This window comes from Phalacrocorax aristotelis, chromosome 2, assembly GCF_949628215.1.
Source record: "Phalacrocorax aristotelis chromosome 2, bGulAri2.1, whole genome shotgun sequence".
Taxonomy (NCBI): domain Eukaryota; kingdom Metazoa; phylum Chordata; class Aves; order Suliformes; family Phalacrocoracidae; genus Phalacrocorax; species Phalacrocorax aristotelis.
The window spans coordinates 130,105,241-130,123,167 of NC_134277.1; the positions used below are offsets into that span (position 1 = coordinate 130,105,241).

Genomic DNA, 17,927 nt, shown 5'->3' on the forward strand with positions numbered 1-17,927 from the left:
TTGCTGTGCCTGTGTCATTCTGAGGCCCATCCATTGCACCCTGAGGCTTTCCAGAAGGTGATGTCCCCAGACTGCTCAGTGCTGCGTAGATGGATACAGTCTGCTTGGAGCTGCGTTCTTTGGCACATGTGAAGTTCACTAGAACGGCCAGTGGTTGTTTCCCGAGTGAAGTCTAAGTTTATAGGCTAAAGGGTAACAACAATTCCTTAAAAGATCACTTCCTTTTGGAGGGTTTTAAACAGACGTGCATTTGGTTGTGTTATCCCTGAGCGTGAGGAGTAGGATAGAAAGCTTGGTGTTAAAAGCGATAAGGTACTCTTTTGAAGGTGCAGGAACCGAGACTGAAATCGGTGATGTTGGTGTTTGAAGCTGATAGTGATGGTTTCGAGGTGTTACTCAATTGATCCACCATGTTTTAGTAGTAACTAAAAATATGGGACTGTGCTTCTGAAGAGGTTTGGGCTGTGCTTGTTGCGTGAATATTTGAATATATACTGAACTACCACAGAATATACATGCGGAACAGCGTTCACTAGCAGAGCTCCTGGCTATGTTTAAACAAGTCTTCTGCATTCCTGCTTGTCTTTGTCTTACAATGGTTTTTCATACTGTATTTTTAGCTATATAGTTCTCTTGAGGTTGTAAAATTAGACTTTTGATCTTTCGTCAGGGGCAAGGTTTTCATACTAATTTAAGGACATTTTCAGTAAACACAGGACCTAATAGTTGAGATTATTGCTACCTGTCATACTAGGCTTGGATAAATGTGGAAAGTACCCTGCATTTCTGTCGCCTCTTGCATTTGCAGTGGGTTGAGATGGGTCCTCATTTCTCTTCCCTTCTTTTCCACCCCAACCACTCAGTCACGGGTGTTCTTCAACAAAGACTTTAAATACTTGGGATGACAGCACAGTACATGGAGTTGTAACGTTCTTAAGGAGTAAAGTACTGCAAAGCAGTGGAAGTGAGATTCTTTGTATTACTTGCCTGGGAGATAAAAATGGGGAGTGCAAGGGAGTTCCTGGGGACAAAAGTGTCAGAGTGAATGCTGACCTTTAACTTCTCTTAAAAGGCAAGTTGAGTTCTGTGTGTTTCTGTGTGTGCAATGCAGTTAACCACCAGGTATCCACATTGACATTAGAATATCAGCCTTTAAAAGCTCATCAAGCAAATCTGTAAATTAGGGTTTATTTAAATTTTAGGACCTTCGCAGTGTTTTGCATGGTATGATGCACTAGGCAGACGAACGTGCTGTGGAATTCATTCGGGCAAATTACAGTTTAAGGATACGGAACACATTGTTGCTCTCTAATTACTTAAGGCTGAGCATAGCTCCAGAGTAGTGAGAGGAACTGCATAAAATTAACTGTTTGACAGCCTAGTCTTCAGGGAGTTTTGAACCGTGAGGAAGGACAAATAGCTGGTCTTTATTCAAAGGTTTAGAGCTTAGACTGTGTGGCCATGTAGTCAGAGTTAAATTATCTCTAGGTCAGGGTCATCTTCTCTTTTCCTGGGCTGAGGCCCCTCTACTTACTGTAAATCAGGCCAGTGGCTCCATTCAACTGATCTGCTGACAAGCAAATGATTAACTGAGAACTATCAACCAGACGGAAGATGAACACTGATAAACAACTGTAAAGTAAAATAACTCTTGAATACAGATTACCTGATTAAGTTATTTGCCAACCAGTTATTTTAACTGACTGAAGTTCAAAAGCTCTGGGTTCCACAGTGAGAAGTGCTAACAGAGTTTCTTTAAAACCTCTCGATGAACGTAGGGCAAATACCTTGCCCGGTCTGAACAAGCACAAGGTGGCTGTTGCTACAAGGCAGCAATGGACTCTGGATGTAGCAGTGCCTACCCAAAAATACGAAACTGCAAAGATGAGGAAAGGGCATGTTAGGATGGGAAAATTCCTTATTTCTTCCTGTGCGGACTCCACTGAAATGGAAGCTTGTGATCCAGTTGACTTGTAGCTTGTGTGAACACAGTTACAACGCGCTAATCAAAACACCGATGCACTTTGTGTAATGCCAGGCTGTTTCTCTGGTTTGTTTTTGGAGAGTGCTTGGATGACTCTGTGTCTGACGCGAGTGTAGTATTATACAGGAGTACTTCTGCAGCAGGAGCGTCCAGGAACAGGATCTCCCGAATTGCTGTTTGCCAGATACTTGCCAATACCTGCAACTGTTGGAATGAGCATCGTCATCACGTCTCCTCAGGCCCAAATGCAAGTCTTGTAAAGACACACTTGTAGAACGTGGGGCTTCTCCATAATCAATAGCACAATTTCCTGATGAAAACCTGTCCGGTTTTGAGGGCACCTAGGTGTTACGTCGGCAAAGACAGTGGAACGGGCTATGGTGTTGTTATGCTTGCTCATTCTTTACACGGCTGTTGAAATCCCAAGAATCATTTCAGGTATTATGTGGAGGAAGCTAAAATGGCATAGGCTTTTACCTCATTCCGAGTGTCACCATATGCATTAGATATTCTTTGCCTCCTAAGCCTTGTCTGAATGATGAACATATACGTTTAGAGACCCAGGGCAGATCCTCAATAAACACAGGGTTTTAGCTTAATGGGTGCAGTGGTCTGTTCTGTTAAACTGAGGCCATGCTGATTCCTGGCTGTCCTGCACTTTAGCTCTAGCTAACAAAATAAAGTGGAAGTGATACTGCCATTGAAAGAGCTTTTCTTCTGGAATCTGTATTTTTATAGCTGTTTCGTGGCCTCAACCTGCTCAGGAAAAACTTACCAAGTTACACTTTGTTTTAAGAGGTCTAGTTGAATTTTAACTGGGCTATTGAACTTACCCTCTAATTTCAGAAAGTGCAGAAATGTTTCCCTAAATAGTGCTAGACATTACACAATCCTATCTTGTTTTCCTGTGTTATTCCTTCTGCACATGCAGAAGAGGAGGGATTATTTGTGTGCTACGTGAATGTATGTGACCCATGAAATGTAATTTCATTGCAGCAGCCAGTTGCTTTAACGGTGGCCTCGCCAGTGGGTTGTGGGCACCCTTAAACTCCCTGAAGAGTTAAACCGAAACCCCTCTTGTGTGCAGTCATGGGCTTTATTGTTATTTTTACCGGAGCGGCAGCTTCACTGGGGCTGATTTTCAGGCGTTTCTGTGGGGAGCCGCCCAGCAGGAGCATCCCCCGGGGACTGAAACAGCAGCGGGGACGGGGAAAAGTGGGAACTTGTAAGTAAAATGGGAAAACGAAAAAAAAATTAAGTTGTGGGGTTTTTATTAAAAAATAAAAAAAGAAAAAAAGAGGGTGGGGGAAGCCTCGCCTCCGGTCCCAGCCTGCAGCCCGGGCGGGACGGGCCCCGTGCCCTGCGCAGGACCCGGGGGCGGCGGGCGGGCAGCCGGGGCCGCCCCACGCCCGGCCTGGCGCCGCGGGGGCGGAGGGGCGCGGGAGGGGGGCCGCGGACCGGGCGCTGGCCCTGCGGGCGTGTCCGTGGGTGAGGCCACGCGCGGGCCCGGGCACGCACCTCCCCCGAGGTCGTTCTCCCTGGGAGGCAGTTAATGGGGGGGGAGGTAGTGTTCCCCGCCCCCCCCCCCCCGGAGCGGCCGCGACACGCGTGGGGTGGGTGCGTGCGTGGGCGGAGGGGGGCCGCTCGGCACTGCGGTGAGGCGCGGCACAGCGCGGCGGGGCCTGCCGGGCGCTCTTCCCGCGGCGGCGGCGGCCGCCTCTCCTGGGTGGAGCCGCCTTTCGCCTTTTCTCGCCGTTGGGCCCCGCGTGTGCGTGGGCCCGCGGGGTTCCGGGGGCGGGCGCGGAGCAGCGCGGCGCCGGCGGGCAGGCGATGGAGGCGCGGGGGAGCGGCGGGCGGCGGCAGCCGAGCGGCGCCGCCGCCGGACCGGGAATGTGAGGCATTTGTAACTTCCGAGGAATCGGGGAGCTGAGGAATAGTTGTCGGGGCGAAGGTGAGCGGCTGGGCTTCGCTCCCGAGCTCGGGGAGGGGCGGCGGAGCCGGGGGCCCGGCCCGGCCCGGCGAGCTCCTGTGCCCGCGCTGGGAGGAGGGGCCCGCCCGGGCGCTCTGCCCGTGCTTTGCAGCCGGGAGGCGGCTGCTGTCCTGCAGGAGCGCAGCGAACCGGGGTGGGGGGAAGCACCGCCGGGGTCTCGCCCTTGGAAAGCTAAAGCTTTTTTGAGTAATGCTGTTCTGTAGGGACTCAGGTACCCTTGAGGAGTTTAATTTTGTGGACGTGAATTAAAAGGCAGCTGTCAAGTATTAAGGCTTAAGCTGTTTTGACAGCTCGTCCTTTTTTTTTTTTTTAATTTAATGTTTTTGTGAATTTTTCTTCTCTAGCAGTTTTTCAAGGTGTAAGTGTTCCACTTCTAGATGCGCAGTAGTTTTGCAGCATGGAATATTCATTTCTTATTCCCCTTTAAACGTGAGATACGTTTTTCGTGCTGGTACTGCATTTCATTTCAACGCAGTTATGTCACTTGAATGCCGTTATGATTCTTCCAGTTATTTGGCACTGAAGATTTCTGTGAATATCACTTGCTGTAATATCCTCGTAGCTAATTTTTTTTATATAACTCCTTTCAAACATATATTAAGTGTGTTCGTATACTCGTGCATAATTAATCTGTGTTTTTAAAGGCTGCTGTTATTCTATTTTGGGTTCTTTTAATGTTACTCTTGCTTCAGTCTGAGTGTCTAAATATAGTTCTTTTTTTGTTTGTTTTGATTTTTTTTTTCTAGTTTTCACCTGCCCATCAGGCTCCTCGATGACTGTAGTATAAACTAATGATTAAAAAAGGGAGGTGTGTATGGAGGAGTGTTTTATGAAGGCTTTAAGATACTTTAAATTTCAGAAAAAAATGTTACTAGCTTTTGGAAAGCATTTTGGAAAGTTCACTTAATATTGTCAAGGTAGTCTCTGTGCTTGGTATTTCTAATAACTTAAAGCTAGAAAAGTGACCTATTTCTTAAAAGATACTTTGAGATACTCGATTAGGTCAGAAATACAGCAGGTATTGGAGATCCTTGTTTAAGTGAGAAACTTGCCTGTTAGTGAGAAGTCCTGGTAGTTTTAACAAACTCGATAATTTTAAAGCTGAAGAAGCTGTGACTAGTGGTTGCATGATGATGGTCAATTGTGTTAAATTTGCTTTCCAACCTTAATGTCCATCTTTGATTGTAAATTACAGCCTCACCACATCTGAAGTTACTGCACCAAATTCTGTTATACATGCATAAACAACTGTTCTCTGAATCCTTATAGAATTTCAACACCGTCTTATTCTCTGTGCAGCACTGAAATATGTGAGAGGTCAACGTATGCTCTTACCTGCAAGAGTTTGTAAACTGTCCTTGAAGAATAGACTTGAAATAATAGCTGTAGTTGCACTGATGGAACGTGAGGAATCAAGTGGTGGTGAACTGGGCACGCTGTTTGGATGTTGCTGTATGCTCTTTCTCTTAGTTGCCTCTTAATATATTATAAGTTGTTGCCTTTTCATTATCCAACAGCTTTATGGTTCTAGGCAGCCATGAAATCTGTAAAGCACAGACTTCAAAAGTGTGTTTTCTGGGTCGTGAGCTGTAGCTTGGGTTTACATATTTCACTATTTTTAAATCTAGATATATTCTGTTGTATGGGTTTTACCCTTTTGCCAATTACAGTACACAAAATCCAGTAGTTTTCTCCATGTTTGATGCATTAGCAATAACATTAGTCTTAAGTAGGTCAGAATTGTCTTGCATTTACATAGTGAAACTGAGGGAGAACAGTTAGTGACTTCTGTTGAAGGTTATAGAAAATAACGGGCAGTATATCTGGAATTGAAGTTCAGGGTTTTCTTGCTTACTCCTCTTCAAGAGGGGCAAAATGAGGCTGGGATTATTTGCTTTGTGTTTACTGAAGCCTGACTGCCCTCTTACGTAGAACTGACTACGTTGCAAGTGGCCAGTATCGGCTGTCTGTAAGACCTCTTGAAAGTAGCTCACAGTGCTGTTGCTACAACTTTTGCTTGGTGCTATCCTTAGGCATCTACATTTAACTTTAATTGGACCTGGTGTGTAGGAGGGCTGAGGAAGTGCGCCAAGAAATGTGCAGGTAGCAAGTGTAATGCTCTGATGTTTGTGTCAGTCGTACCGTCTGAGGCCCATAGTGACATTTCCAGATACTATGGACATGGCTAAAGACGAAATTATGACGGACCTGTGTTCAGGATTAAAAGCCAGCTGCCTTTTATTGGCAGTATTTGTTCTTTAGACCCATTTTATTACTCAGGGTTTGCTTACCATGGCAAAGAACCTGTGTTCTGTCACGTGATAAACATGGATGCAAATAGATCCAGTCCAGTCCATGAATCTTGTTATATTCCAGTTAGATTAATTTACTGGAGCTTATTTTGGGAGGTGGGGCAGATGGGATGTTCTTGGGTGCAGTAGAATTGTGGGAAGTAAATGTTTGCCTGACTTCACATAAATTTGACAGAGACAAAAAAAAGTGTTACTTATTTCTTTCCCTTGGTTGAGGTTTCACTTTACCTGCCATCCATTTCTACAAGTAGAAAGAATAGGTTGAATTGGACTTTGCCCACATTGCTGCAGAGTAGTGGTTTGCTTTCCATAGTGGTGATACTAAAGGTTTTAAAAAATTCAAGGTAGTGAGTGGGTGTGTAAACAAGAGAGCAAGCTTTTTCCTTTATACCAATGGCTGAATTCTCAATTCTCCTCTCCAGTTGTAGTTAGAAGGGAGCGTGGAGATAAGCCAAGGATTGCCAGAGTATCTTGGTTAGTGCTTTCCTTTTTCTTCAGCTGTAATATTTCTAGAGGTCTTCACTGGTGTTTAGTGTTCTCATATTAAAAACCATATGTATGTGGTATTTATGTGCAGGCCTACGTGAAACCTGTTTTCTTCAGAACCTAGTTATTCAACAGTTTCTGGTCATCCATCTCTCTTCACAGTTTAGTGCTCTGTGTTTTGCTTTTGACTCTTCCTGAGGCATGTGACTTCTCCTACAATCCCTAGCTCTCCTCATCCTGTATTTCTGTTGCACTGGGTTCTGAATATCTTGTCTCCCATTTCCTGTGTGTCAGCTGCCTGTCTGGTAACAAGAGAGTGGGACCATCTGTTTCATCATACAACAGTTGAGAAAAACTTTACTTTCTGGGCTTTCTCAAAGATTGTGTAATGTTCAGTGATATGTTGAGTCATTATCAGGATATTTGCAGAGAAGACTGAGGTAGTGATGAAAAGTATGCCAAAGATGATACTTTCTCTAAGAGGAAATAGAATAATGTTTGTAGCAAATAATAGGGCTGTCTCCTGTATCTGGCTTTCTGTTTCTGCATATGCAGGTTTCTTCTGTAATTGGAATCACTCAGGTGGGATTTTCAGCTGTTGGTTTTACTGGTGGCTCAGCCCTAGAATCAGTCTTTCTAGGTGGATGATTATCGTATAGGGAAGTGGCGGTTCTGTTCCAGTGAGCGAGTATGGGTCCTGGTGATTCTCCCAGGTGTGCTTGCAGGGAGACTGTCTTTCAGGTTTTTTGACTGTTCTTGTTTCTGCTTCCCTTGTATTACTCAAAGAGCTGGAGTGAGTAGGATAGCTGAGTTGCGCTGGCATTAGAGGCATTTAAGGGAATTTGGTTACAGCTCCAGAGTACTCACGCAGCAGGTGAGGACTCAGCTTCCTAATCTAGTTTTGAATGTTCTTGGTAGAGATTGACTCATAAGCACCCAGAAAAAGGTGTTTGGTTATGCAGTGGTATCATCTAGAGGTCATTATCATTTTAAAAAAAAAAGTTTCAGTACAGAATAAAACAACCTGATTAAACTTCAGGAACCTTTTCTAATACAGTTTGAGCCTAGCTTATGCAGAAAGGAGTAAAAGGAAGTTGCCACGTGCCACTAAACTACATAATGTTTGCCTGTTGCATGTAGCTATTATGAGGTTGCACAAAATATTTTATTGTAAGGCATTCAGGAAATTCTTCATTTGTGGGTATGGCAGATATATCTATGTTCTCGTAGTGTCAGTGTTCTGTAATTGGCGTGCTCTTACTTCAACAGAGACAGGAGTCAACCTGAAATTTGGCATTATTGTGGCTTAATGCAGGAAATGGTGAAAATACTGCTTGCTTTTTGACAGCCACCATGGAGAAAACAGACAGTGTAGCTGCTGATAGGCTTGAAACTCTGCCAGGAGGACGGGTGACTTCAGTTCTCCTCTATTGCATTTGTCTGTGCCTTCCCCTGTTCCAGGCCTAGATACTGTAGCAACTTAAAAGTTTTAGCTGTGTCTGGACAGCACTGGTCTCAGGGTTAACCTGACTTGCATTATGTACACGCTTTTTCAGTAGTGCTCAAGTATGATTTAAGGGGTATTTATTTTGCTACGTAGTTTTCTAAAGTTCCTTCTCCTTTGTGTCTGTTATCAAACTTGAGGCCAGGGGATGCTTATTCTTGGTTACAGGAAAAGCTATAACCAGAGACAGAGACTTCTCAGCTGACAGTATCTGTTAAATTCACTCATATCTGGCAACCCTCAAGACACTACAGTTTGCACTTTTGAAGCTGTGGATGAAAATATGTCTCTACTGTTTGCTGTCTGTTATCACTTCATGTAGTTACCACAGCATTAGTGGTTTTACCTGCTACTAAAACTACAGCTGTGTTCCTAAATGGCAGCATGGCAAAAGATTAAAGCAAGTCTATCCCGATTTCTATAGTCAGACCTACAGTTCAGATATAAGAAGCTCTCAAGAGCTGATAGACTTATGGCAAGCAGAAATTGAAAGAAACCTCTGATCCTCTGGAGCTCAGTGGCAAACTGATAATGCATTTCTTCCGAGTTTGTCAGTTCAGCTTAGTGTTGGTGACCCAGGCACAACGCAGAGGAGATGCCACAGGGAAGGAAAACTATCACAGCCAGTGATCTAGGCAGCTTAAAGAAATAGGAACGTTGCAGTTTCATCTTATCAGATGACTTATTCTTTTTCTCCCCAGTAAGATGAATAAACTCTTCCTGAATTAATCTGGGTGACACTTCCTCCTTTTGTTTGCTGTAGGTCTTTCAACCTCAGATCTGGAATAAAGCTCAGTCTTCCAAGTGATGTTCTTTGGACTGTGGCCTTTAATCCATAGTGCTCCTGTACTGGTATTTAAAGCTAGGACACCAAGAATAAAAAACGAAAGGGGTGAGAGAAGCACAGCCTATATTGTGAGAATGCGTGCAAGCATGTTAGGAAGCTCTGTAATGAATGTCAGTTTACAAGAAGGGAAAGACAGTTATATTAGTCAGGGAACACCTAATCCATTTTTAAAGCTTTGTTTGTTTTTCTGTCATGAGCAGGATAAACACAGGGACCCGTGCTCTGTTTCTTGTGCTGGACCTCAAGTGCCTAAAGATTGGCACAGGTGCTTAGTAAAGTCTAAGCTTAGCGAAACACTTACTCAAAGTGGTGCTCGTTGACTATTTTAGTGGACCTCTTGTGATGGAGAAGAGCACAGATCTTAATTTTTGGGTGTGGCAATGGGTGAAGGACAGTCTTAATCCCGTGCTAGTATAAAATCATGGAAAATGGGAACTGAGCCTTGTAATAAAGCTTTTACCAGTGGCTTGCCAAAGGAAAAGAGAAACTTAGAGTCTGCGTAGCTGGCTTGGATGAGCTGTGCTAAAAATAAAGACAGGGGAAGGTTAACCCTGCTCAACCCTGTAACTACCTAATCAGTGAAGTAAGGGAACAATCAAATTAAGGTAAATGCAGATGTAACTAAAAATAATTCCCTAATATGTTGCAGTATGGGTGATCTATCGCTCAGCTGTGATTCTAGTGGTTTCAAACACACTTTTTTTGTTTAAAGTCACCAGACACATCTTTGAAAATTACTTAATTTTAAATGGCTACAGGAGGAATAATAACATGAAGTTTGAACCAGAGATCTGGCTTTTGAGAACAAGAAAAATAGGCAACTGACTGACTGAGACTAGTTTGGGTATCAAGAGCAAATCTTTTCACTGGATTCCAGGGACTTTTGCCTTTGTGCCAACATAAATATGGGTGTCTCTCTAATAGCAGAATTGCACTGGATTCGTTTGTGCTATTTGGAAATTATGATATGAAATATACAGTTCACTTTTAGACTTCCCTGTTTTAAGAAAATAGGGAGTTAAATGTTGAACTGGGTGCTCCTTTTTCCTCTGGGTGTTTTGAAGAGAACTGAGGTCTCCTATTTCTAAAACATTTTTCTCATGTTTGTAAGTTGGTCAGATACACAGTGTTCTAAAAGCTCTGCTGCATTCCCTGCAGGCCCAAACAGAGGGTTGTAGCTATGTAGCATTAATTTCAGCTGCTCTTAGGCAGTGCTGAAGTTCCTGCTGTTTGCAGTGGGGTCCAGTAAACATTTGGCTTGCGTTCAAGGCGGATGTGGGGAATACTGTCCCTCAGTGAGCAAAGAGGCATCAGGTTAATACTAAGCTCTCTGCCTTTTTGATGGCTTTATCCTCTCTCTTGTCTTGTGCCCTTCTCAAGTTCTGCAAGGAAGCTAACTGTTCTGCTGAATGGAATGGACGACCTTACTGTTCTGCTAAACACAAAGTATGCCAAGTATGGGGAAGGGGGGACAGAGAAGGTAAATATTCAGACAGACACATGATGCTGCCTGTGTCCCTCTAAAATTCACATGAAAAATTACTTTTTCTCATGTCATCTTTCATCTCTGATGTGATAATTAAATATACTCAGCATGTTCTGACAAGTCTGAAATGCGCTCTGGTACATACTCAAGCAGTTGAAAACCTTTGTCTTTGAAATAAACTGTTCTGAATGTACATGTTAGTGGCTTTTCTCAGATGTCTGATACCAGGTTGTCATCTTTAATTATGTCTCTGTGCTCTGTCTTTGTTCCTTCAAAGTATTGTCTGTAGTGGGCCCAAATCTGTTTCCAGTACATATATGCAACTTGGTGATATTTTGGGTGCGTTAGTGTCTTCAGAGAATGTGAGTGATTTCAGTGAAACAACAAAGGACCACAAGCCTGAAACAGTTTGCAAAATCATAATGATAATGGCTGTATATGTGCGCAGTAAAGTGCATTACCTGCCAGGAAAAGTTCTTGTCACACAGGTTTTAGCACTGAGGTAAGTGTTCCTGTACTTAATTTTCCCTTTATATTTACTTTAAGATTACAGCATGGAATTCACGTTTTCTCAAGAAAAGCTGCATATGTTAGATCAATACCGTTGAAGATATCTTCTGATTGCAACACCCAAAGCAGGGTCCTGGAACCAATTTTTCAAAAGAAGACACACAATGGATCTCAAAGAAAGCTGCCCAAGTGTTAGCATTCCCAGCTCTGATGAACACAGAGAGAAGAAAAAGAGATTTACTGTAAGTATGTAAGAGTATAAACCACCAAATTTTTGAAAGACCTTTTCTCTGTCTTCCTTCTTGTTTTCTGATTCTAATACCTATGAGTTGGGTGGTTTTTTTTTTGTTTTTTTTTTTTTCCCCCTATCCTGTTTGTATTTTCACTCCTTGTCGTTCCCTTCCCTCTTTCTTTTTTGGCCTCCCAATTTGACTTGCTTTCTGGAAGTAAAGTCTTCCCATTCTGTGGGGGAATGGTTTGCATTGCATACTGAAAAACAGTGTGGCATGCATTTTTGTTTTGCTTACATACATGCTGGGACATAAAGACAGCATCATACTTCCTTTAAAAAGCTCAAACTATTTCATTGCTCTTATGCAACTTCCTCTCAGCTTTTTTTGACTGACTTAGTCACTCCTCAGCTGTGGAATGCAGACACCCTTAGACTGAATTGCTGTCTGAAGCATACAACAAAACAAAGATTTACTTTTGAGTTAGATGTCTATCTTTCCTCTTCACCTCCTTTCCTCAGAGAAGAATAATGCTATTTGATTCTACAAGTGTATCAAGACATAATTTGGGGAAGGAACGTGCTGGTAAAGGGGACAAGCAAAAGAGAACTTTACTAATACTTAAAACTGCTGCATGCATGTGAAACTCAAATGCGCAGGCAAAACTTCATAAAAGTCTAAACTTGAGCAAAACAGGTTTGTTTTGTTCTGTCAGCACTGGCAGTCCTGCTGCTAAAAGTGCCAGTGTGGTACATTTATGGTACGTACTGGTACATACTAGTGTTGTGGTTTCCAGGTCATTTTACCTGAAGATCTGTGTGACAACCGTAGCAACTTAAAGGCATTTTCTTTGGGCGTGCCCTTTAGAAAGCTGTACAAGTAAGAGTAGGAAACTTCAGAAACTGGTGGTTAAGGGTGGGGGGGAAAGGAATCCAACCCAGCTTGCACTGTGTGGAGGTACTTTCTCTTGGTGGCTTCTGCTTTCTCCATCAATTAGCAGCTTGACAAGAACTGGTTTTCACAACCAAGCTTTTGAGTATTATCACATGAATTTTAGGATTTGGTAACAGAAATGAGGGTCAGGCTAAACTTCATGGGAGGAACTGTGAATTCCAGCATGTGTGTACCAGTGCTTTTACTCTGTCTCCTTTTTTGTAGCTGCGTTGTAATGACTGGAGCCTGTCAGTACTGCTTTTGGAGGGGAGTGAGAGAGGGGTGTGGGGACAAACAGTTCTTAACAAATTTATGGCAGGTATAGATGTCTGTTTCTGATAGCCATGTTAGTGCCATTTCTATAAAGAGCAGTAAGAACCTTAGGGTGAAAGAAAAGGTTAAAGTGATAAAGGCTAGGAAACATTCAGGTGACTATTTTGTATAATCTTCACCTTACCATTACCTATAGTATATACCACTACTGCTTCTGAGACTATTCTAGAATCTTACTGGACTGAATAGAAACTATGAATTGCAGCTCAAACCTTACAGCGGCTTGCTTAATGCTGGCATTGAAACAAGACAAGTATGTGCAACTCTGCTTTTACTAGCTCTTCTTTTTCCCCTTGCACTTGCCTTGACGAAGCATTTTGAAAAACAATCTTGTCTCTGTGCAGTCCTCATTCTGATAAATGAATCAAGCTTTTCAGTTTTGTCTTTGGAAATCAACTTGATTTCTCCTGAGCATTTTCATAGGCTTTTATTGAATATTTGATCAGTTTTTGTTAAATACTGCATACATTTGATATATTTACTACTGATATTTTTTTTCTTCACTAATAGCTTCATGTTTGAATTTTTTAGGCATTCTGGCAAGGAAGGTTTTTTGCTTCCACTTAATTTGTGGTAACTAGCTTCTATGTATATTAACTCTAGTTCACTGTCCTGCCTTTTTCTAAAGATTCAGCATTCACTTTCTTCATAAAAAGAGCAAAACACTTGCTTGTTTTGGATTATATCTAGACTATATTAATTGCTAGTGTCCTTGCTGTATAGTGGGCCACTTTCTTTTGCCTGTTTTGCCAAATAGCTTTGTTTTGGATTTCTCGCTTCTATCCCTGTGTTTGATGTCTGAGGCTTAATTTTCTCTTCTGACTTGTTCTCTTGCCTCCCCTCACACCCCAATCAGGTTTAAGAGATCTCTTTCAAGGGTGGTATTTGTCTGATTAAATCTGGAAACTTTGTTTCAGACCTGTGATGTATAATACTAATCCCCAACCCTGTGGAAATTGTGGAGTTGTTTATTTTGTTGATGCTTACTAAACAGTTTCCTTACTTTTTCAATGCTTGCTCTCTTGAAATTGGAAAACTGCCTACCTTTTTACTTACCTTAATGCAAATGGATTATTTAATCCAGAAGCATAAGCTACCCAGAGTTGAAGCCTTTTAGTTTCAGTGACTTCTTCCATGAAGAAATATATCACATCCAGAAATAGCTGGACCCTACCTGTATCTGGGAAGATAGTTTATAGTGATGACTGTGTGATGTTTTCAGTTCTGTTTCTTTTTCTTTCTTTTCCCTTTCTCAAAGCTTTGTATTATCTATCCACATGTTACAAGGTGTGGATGCATCTTATCTATTTTTTAGGAGTTTTTCTAAGACTAGTTTTGGTTTAGGAGTAATTAGACTTGTTAAGGTTATTATCTAAGTAAGGCTAGATTCCTCCCCGTCCCCCCCCCCCCCCGGTCTTTCTAGAAACAGGCATTGCACACATCTAAATCATTAGATAGATGTAGCTGGTAGTAGTAATACAGCCCAAAGACATAGTATGTTTTGGGGTTTTACCAGATTCTTTGTAGATATCATATGTGTTCTTACCATTCAGTGCTTCTGTAACCGTTGAATTTGCAGTTTCTACTTTGTAGGGTATGCAAGCACTTCAGTGATGGTGTAAACTGGATGACCTCGTATGGTTTTGGGCGTTTTCTGTGTTGTCTTCTGTAAAAAAGGTGGTCTGTGTCATTGTTCTGCAGCTAGCTACTCCCAGAACAAAACTGTTTTTAATTTTGAGGTTGACAAGGAGGTGACTATCATCTTGTATCCTAAGTTATGCTCAGTTGTGCACTTTGCAGTCTGTGCGTTTTGCCCTGATAATTTAAGAAGTTGTCCATGGCCTACTTCTTAAGCTTGTTGGCATTGATCTGCCATGCAGTCATGGGGAGTGAAGATGATGTGTGTTTGAGCATTATTTGCAGGACTAGATTGCTGTATAAGATACCTAGGTAAGGAGAAGAGTAGTTAAGTATTGCAGCTGAGGCTTTTGCTGTTTATGGTCTAGGGAGGCTCTAGAGGGTGTGTAGCTAGGTTTTATGCTACTGCTTGTTTAGCAGTATAAGGGTAAGCCTGTTCTCTAAGTAGAGTCTCATCAGCATCCTTGTGGATGCTTCTATCCAGCCCCCTGTGTTCCCTGGGGAAGACTGAGAGCAGCTTATTTGGGCAGTTACCGTAGCATGAATGCAATTCTCAGGCTAAGAACTGATGGCAGTTGCTGCCACTTCCACTGAGGGAGTTGAAAAGACAGAAGTGAGCTGCTTTTGCAGGATGGAGGGGAGACTGGGGCATTGGTACAGTTTTCTACATCAGGAATTAGCAGCCTTCTGCACTCGTTTCCTTGCTGTGCGCATCCTCTCCCCTGAAGGAATAGCTAGGCTCCTTCTGGAAGCAGAAGAAGGTGGAGAAGGGAGGTCAACTAGTTGTGTAAGAGACAGGAGAAGCCTGCTGGAAACTCAGCTGTCAACCAGATTTATGAAGCCAGGTACTGACAATCTGTCTAGTTACTGGAGTACTCTTCTGCCATGGGATTTGAATGGCCAGAACTGCGCAGTAGGTTCCAGCTACGCCTCCCTTGATCCCAGTGCTGTGTATTATGTACCCTGTCCTGTATTTCAGCCACAGCAGTGTTTTTTCCCCCTTGAATGATTTTGTCATCTGCCAGGATCCTGACTAAAATATGTATTCAAGATGTTGCAAGGAACAGCTATCTTTATAACTGCCTTCCATATGTGCTTTCTCTTTAGGTTTTGGTGAAGGCAGTCTTCAGTATTTAAGTGCTTTATTTCCTTAATGATAGTGTTTATTATGGATTATCAAGTTGTTAACAGATTTCATAGCAATTTTTTTATAGACGACTGTCTGATGGCCAGGTGTTCTTGTTGGGTATGAGCTAATTTATGAAACTGCATTAAATCAGCTTAAACACCAGGTAAACAAAAACTACTGTAAAATACCAGACTCTTCTAATTGTTCTTTTAATCATTTGTATTGATGTCTGTGTGACAGCTGTAAGAAATACATAGCTCAAGAAGTACATTTACACAATACATTTAGCAGCCTGCCCTTATTTCCACCACAGGTCTAAACCTGTGAGGTTTTACTAAACTTTGCTGTTGGCAATAACCTTATCTTTGTTACTACAGGTTTACAAAGTGTTGGTCTCAGTTGGCAGAAATGAATGGTTTGTCTTGAGACGATATGCAGAGTTTGATAAACTCTACAATACGGTAAGTAAAAGGCAAGCTACGAAATCATGCCAGAATAGCACAGAGTAACACTTGTTTGCAGCATTATGGTTGGAGTTAATTCCCTCATTGAGGAGTTTGAGTCAACATTCAATGACCATAGGAGCCTGTTTAAAGAAAATGACAGGGTGGGGTTTTTAAACTTGGTTTGTTTGAATTTCAAACTCAAAACCCACTTATTTGTCGCTTTTGTTCTATTGTTGCTTGGGATCCTAGTGTAATGAGAGAAACTTCCAATTCACTGGTTGTCAAAACATCTGAAATATGCATTTGTTTGTGACGGTAAAAATCACTGCAAAACTTAAAACATCTGGATAGATAAATTTCTCTTAAAACAAGTGTTTTACTTTGAAGTACTGAAAGTAATAAACAAATCCTTGTTTCTCAATATAAAATTTCTGGTAAGTCAGTCATGGCAGTTGCTACCTGCAGTTTCATAGCCAAATTTTGTGGCAGTGGTCCAAATAAAATAGGCCTCTACAGCGACTGAGTATGGATTTCTTGGGTTCGTTGTTAGAAGAGGATTTTGCCCCTTTTACATAGTGGGCAAGAGAGGCAAATACTTGCTCAGATGTGCAGTCTGTTGTGTCCTGCGTCCATACGCTTCTCCAGTTCTTCATGTTTAGAGCCTACAATTTTTGTTTTAACAAATAAGAAGTAATTCCTCTGTGATTCCATAAGAAAAGGTTACTAGCTGCTTATCTGTGCCTCCTTTTCCATTGTCCCTGTGGGAAGTAGTCAGGCTTTTCTCCCTTCTGCCTCACTGTGCGTGGATTTATATGTGGCAGTGGTATACAAGTGCAGGCACTGAGGTTGGAGCTGTCTCACAAGGTCTGAGCTGAAACACACACACACACACACACACACACACACCCCCCCCCCGGATACACCACCTAGTGCTTTGCCTGCATCTTGGGAAAGACTTGCAAGTGATGTGAAAACAAAGTATCCCGTTTTCAATACCTGCAGAGTGAGCGCTGGTGATCCTGTTGCCTTTGCTGTGTTGTCTTGCTATTCAGATCAGCATTGCTCTGCTGAAGTTTTTGTCACTGGTCTTTCTAATGCATGTAGAGGTGGAGGTCCTGGGGAAGTGGAACCAGGAGGACATTTAGTCCAGTTTCTATTCTGTGTAATTCATACAGTATAGTACACCAAAAAGAATTTGTGGTGTTAACTGGAAGAGATAACTGATGTTTCTAAGGAAAGAAGAATTGCCAGCTACTGTATTAGAAAACTACCCTCTTAAAGAGGATGAGAGTAAGGTTGCTCTTCCTGGAGTGCTTGAAGATGAAGCAAATGCAACCAAGGCTTGGCTCTTGTCAGGTTATTTTGATAAATTCAGTGCTGTTGTACACAATCTTCTGGTCAGTTTATCAAGTGCGGAATATAACCAAATTATCAAATGCAGTATTGTAAAATAGGCTGTTCATCTATCTAGAGTTTTGACTTAGGAGTGGACCACCTGTGGTTTCTGAAGCTTTAAAAATGTGGTTTGGGCAAAACCTGGAGGCCTGTATCCCCAACCCATCTTAAACCTCAAGTGTACATCCCTGTGTAAGTAGGCAAGAAAAAAAACAAACCTGAGAGAGAGAACTGATGGAGAAAGGCAATAAAGAGGATAATAAAACCAACATTGAAACTCTAGCCTACTTTTTTAATATGGGGCAAGTGGAAAATAATTTTTGCCGATATTGCAGATAGCTTTCTACAGTGAGATGGCCTTTGAATTTAAAAGGGTATGACTGGTGCAAACAAGCTGAGTACAGGTTGGTTTGGGTTTGCTTTTTTCCCCCTAAGCATATGAGTAGAGCAGATGGCAGAGAGAAACAGAATTACTAATAATCAGAGGTTCAAACTGTTTGTCAGAAAACAAACAAAATGCAATTATTTCCAGGTACTTCGATGTCTAAGCACAATCTAATTGTATGTGTTTTGTTTACAGCTAAAGAAGCAGTTTCCCACCATGAACATGAAGATTCCAGCTAAAAGAATATTTGGCGATAATTTTGATCCTGGTAAGTTATCATCTTGTTACTCATGTTGTCAGTTTCTTTATATGAAAATTG

At 42.1% G+C, this 17,927-nt stretch overlaps 1 protein-coding gene across 10 annotated transcripts in view; it reads left to right on the forward strand.

Moving 5' to 3' along the window:
- The window catches only part of SGK3 (serum/glucocorticoid regulated kinase family member 3), a 61,061-nt gene that overhangs the window by 20,823 nt on the left and 22,311 nt on the right, over positions 1-17,927 (forward strand). For 3 of the 10 annotated variants that reach the window (XM_075085154.1, XM_075085163.1, XM_075085160.1), the window contains exons 2-4: positions 11,156-11,361; positions 15,760-15,843; positions 17,804-17,876. In XM_075085154.1, the coding sequence (XP_074941255.1) occupies positions 11,284-11,361; positions 15,760-15,843; positions 17,804-17,876 (235 nt within the window). In that variant the 5' untranslated portion in view covers positions 11,156-11,283. Of the gene's footprint in view, positions 1-2,915; positions 3,210-3,452; positions 3,473-3,694; positions 3,936-4,117; positions 4,186-4,232; positions 4,333-4,834; positions 10,604-11,155; positions 11,362-15,759; positions 15,844-17,803; positions 17,877-17,927 lie in introns of those variants that run through there. The other 7 variants (XM_075085156.1, XM_075085161.1, XM_075085153.1 and 4 more) reach the window with 7 other exon arrangements.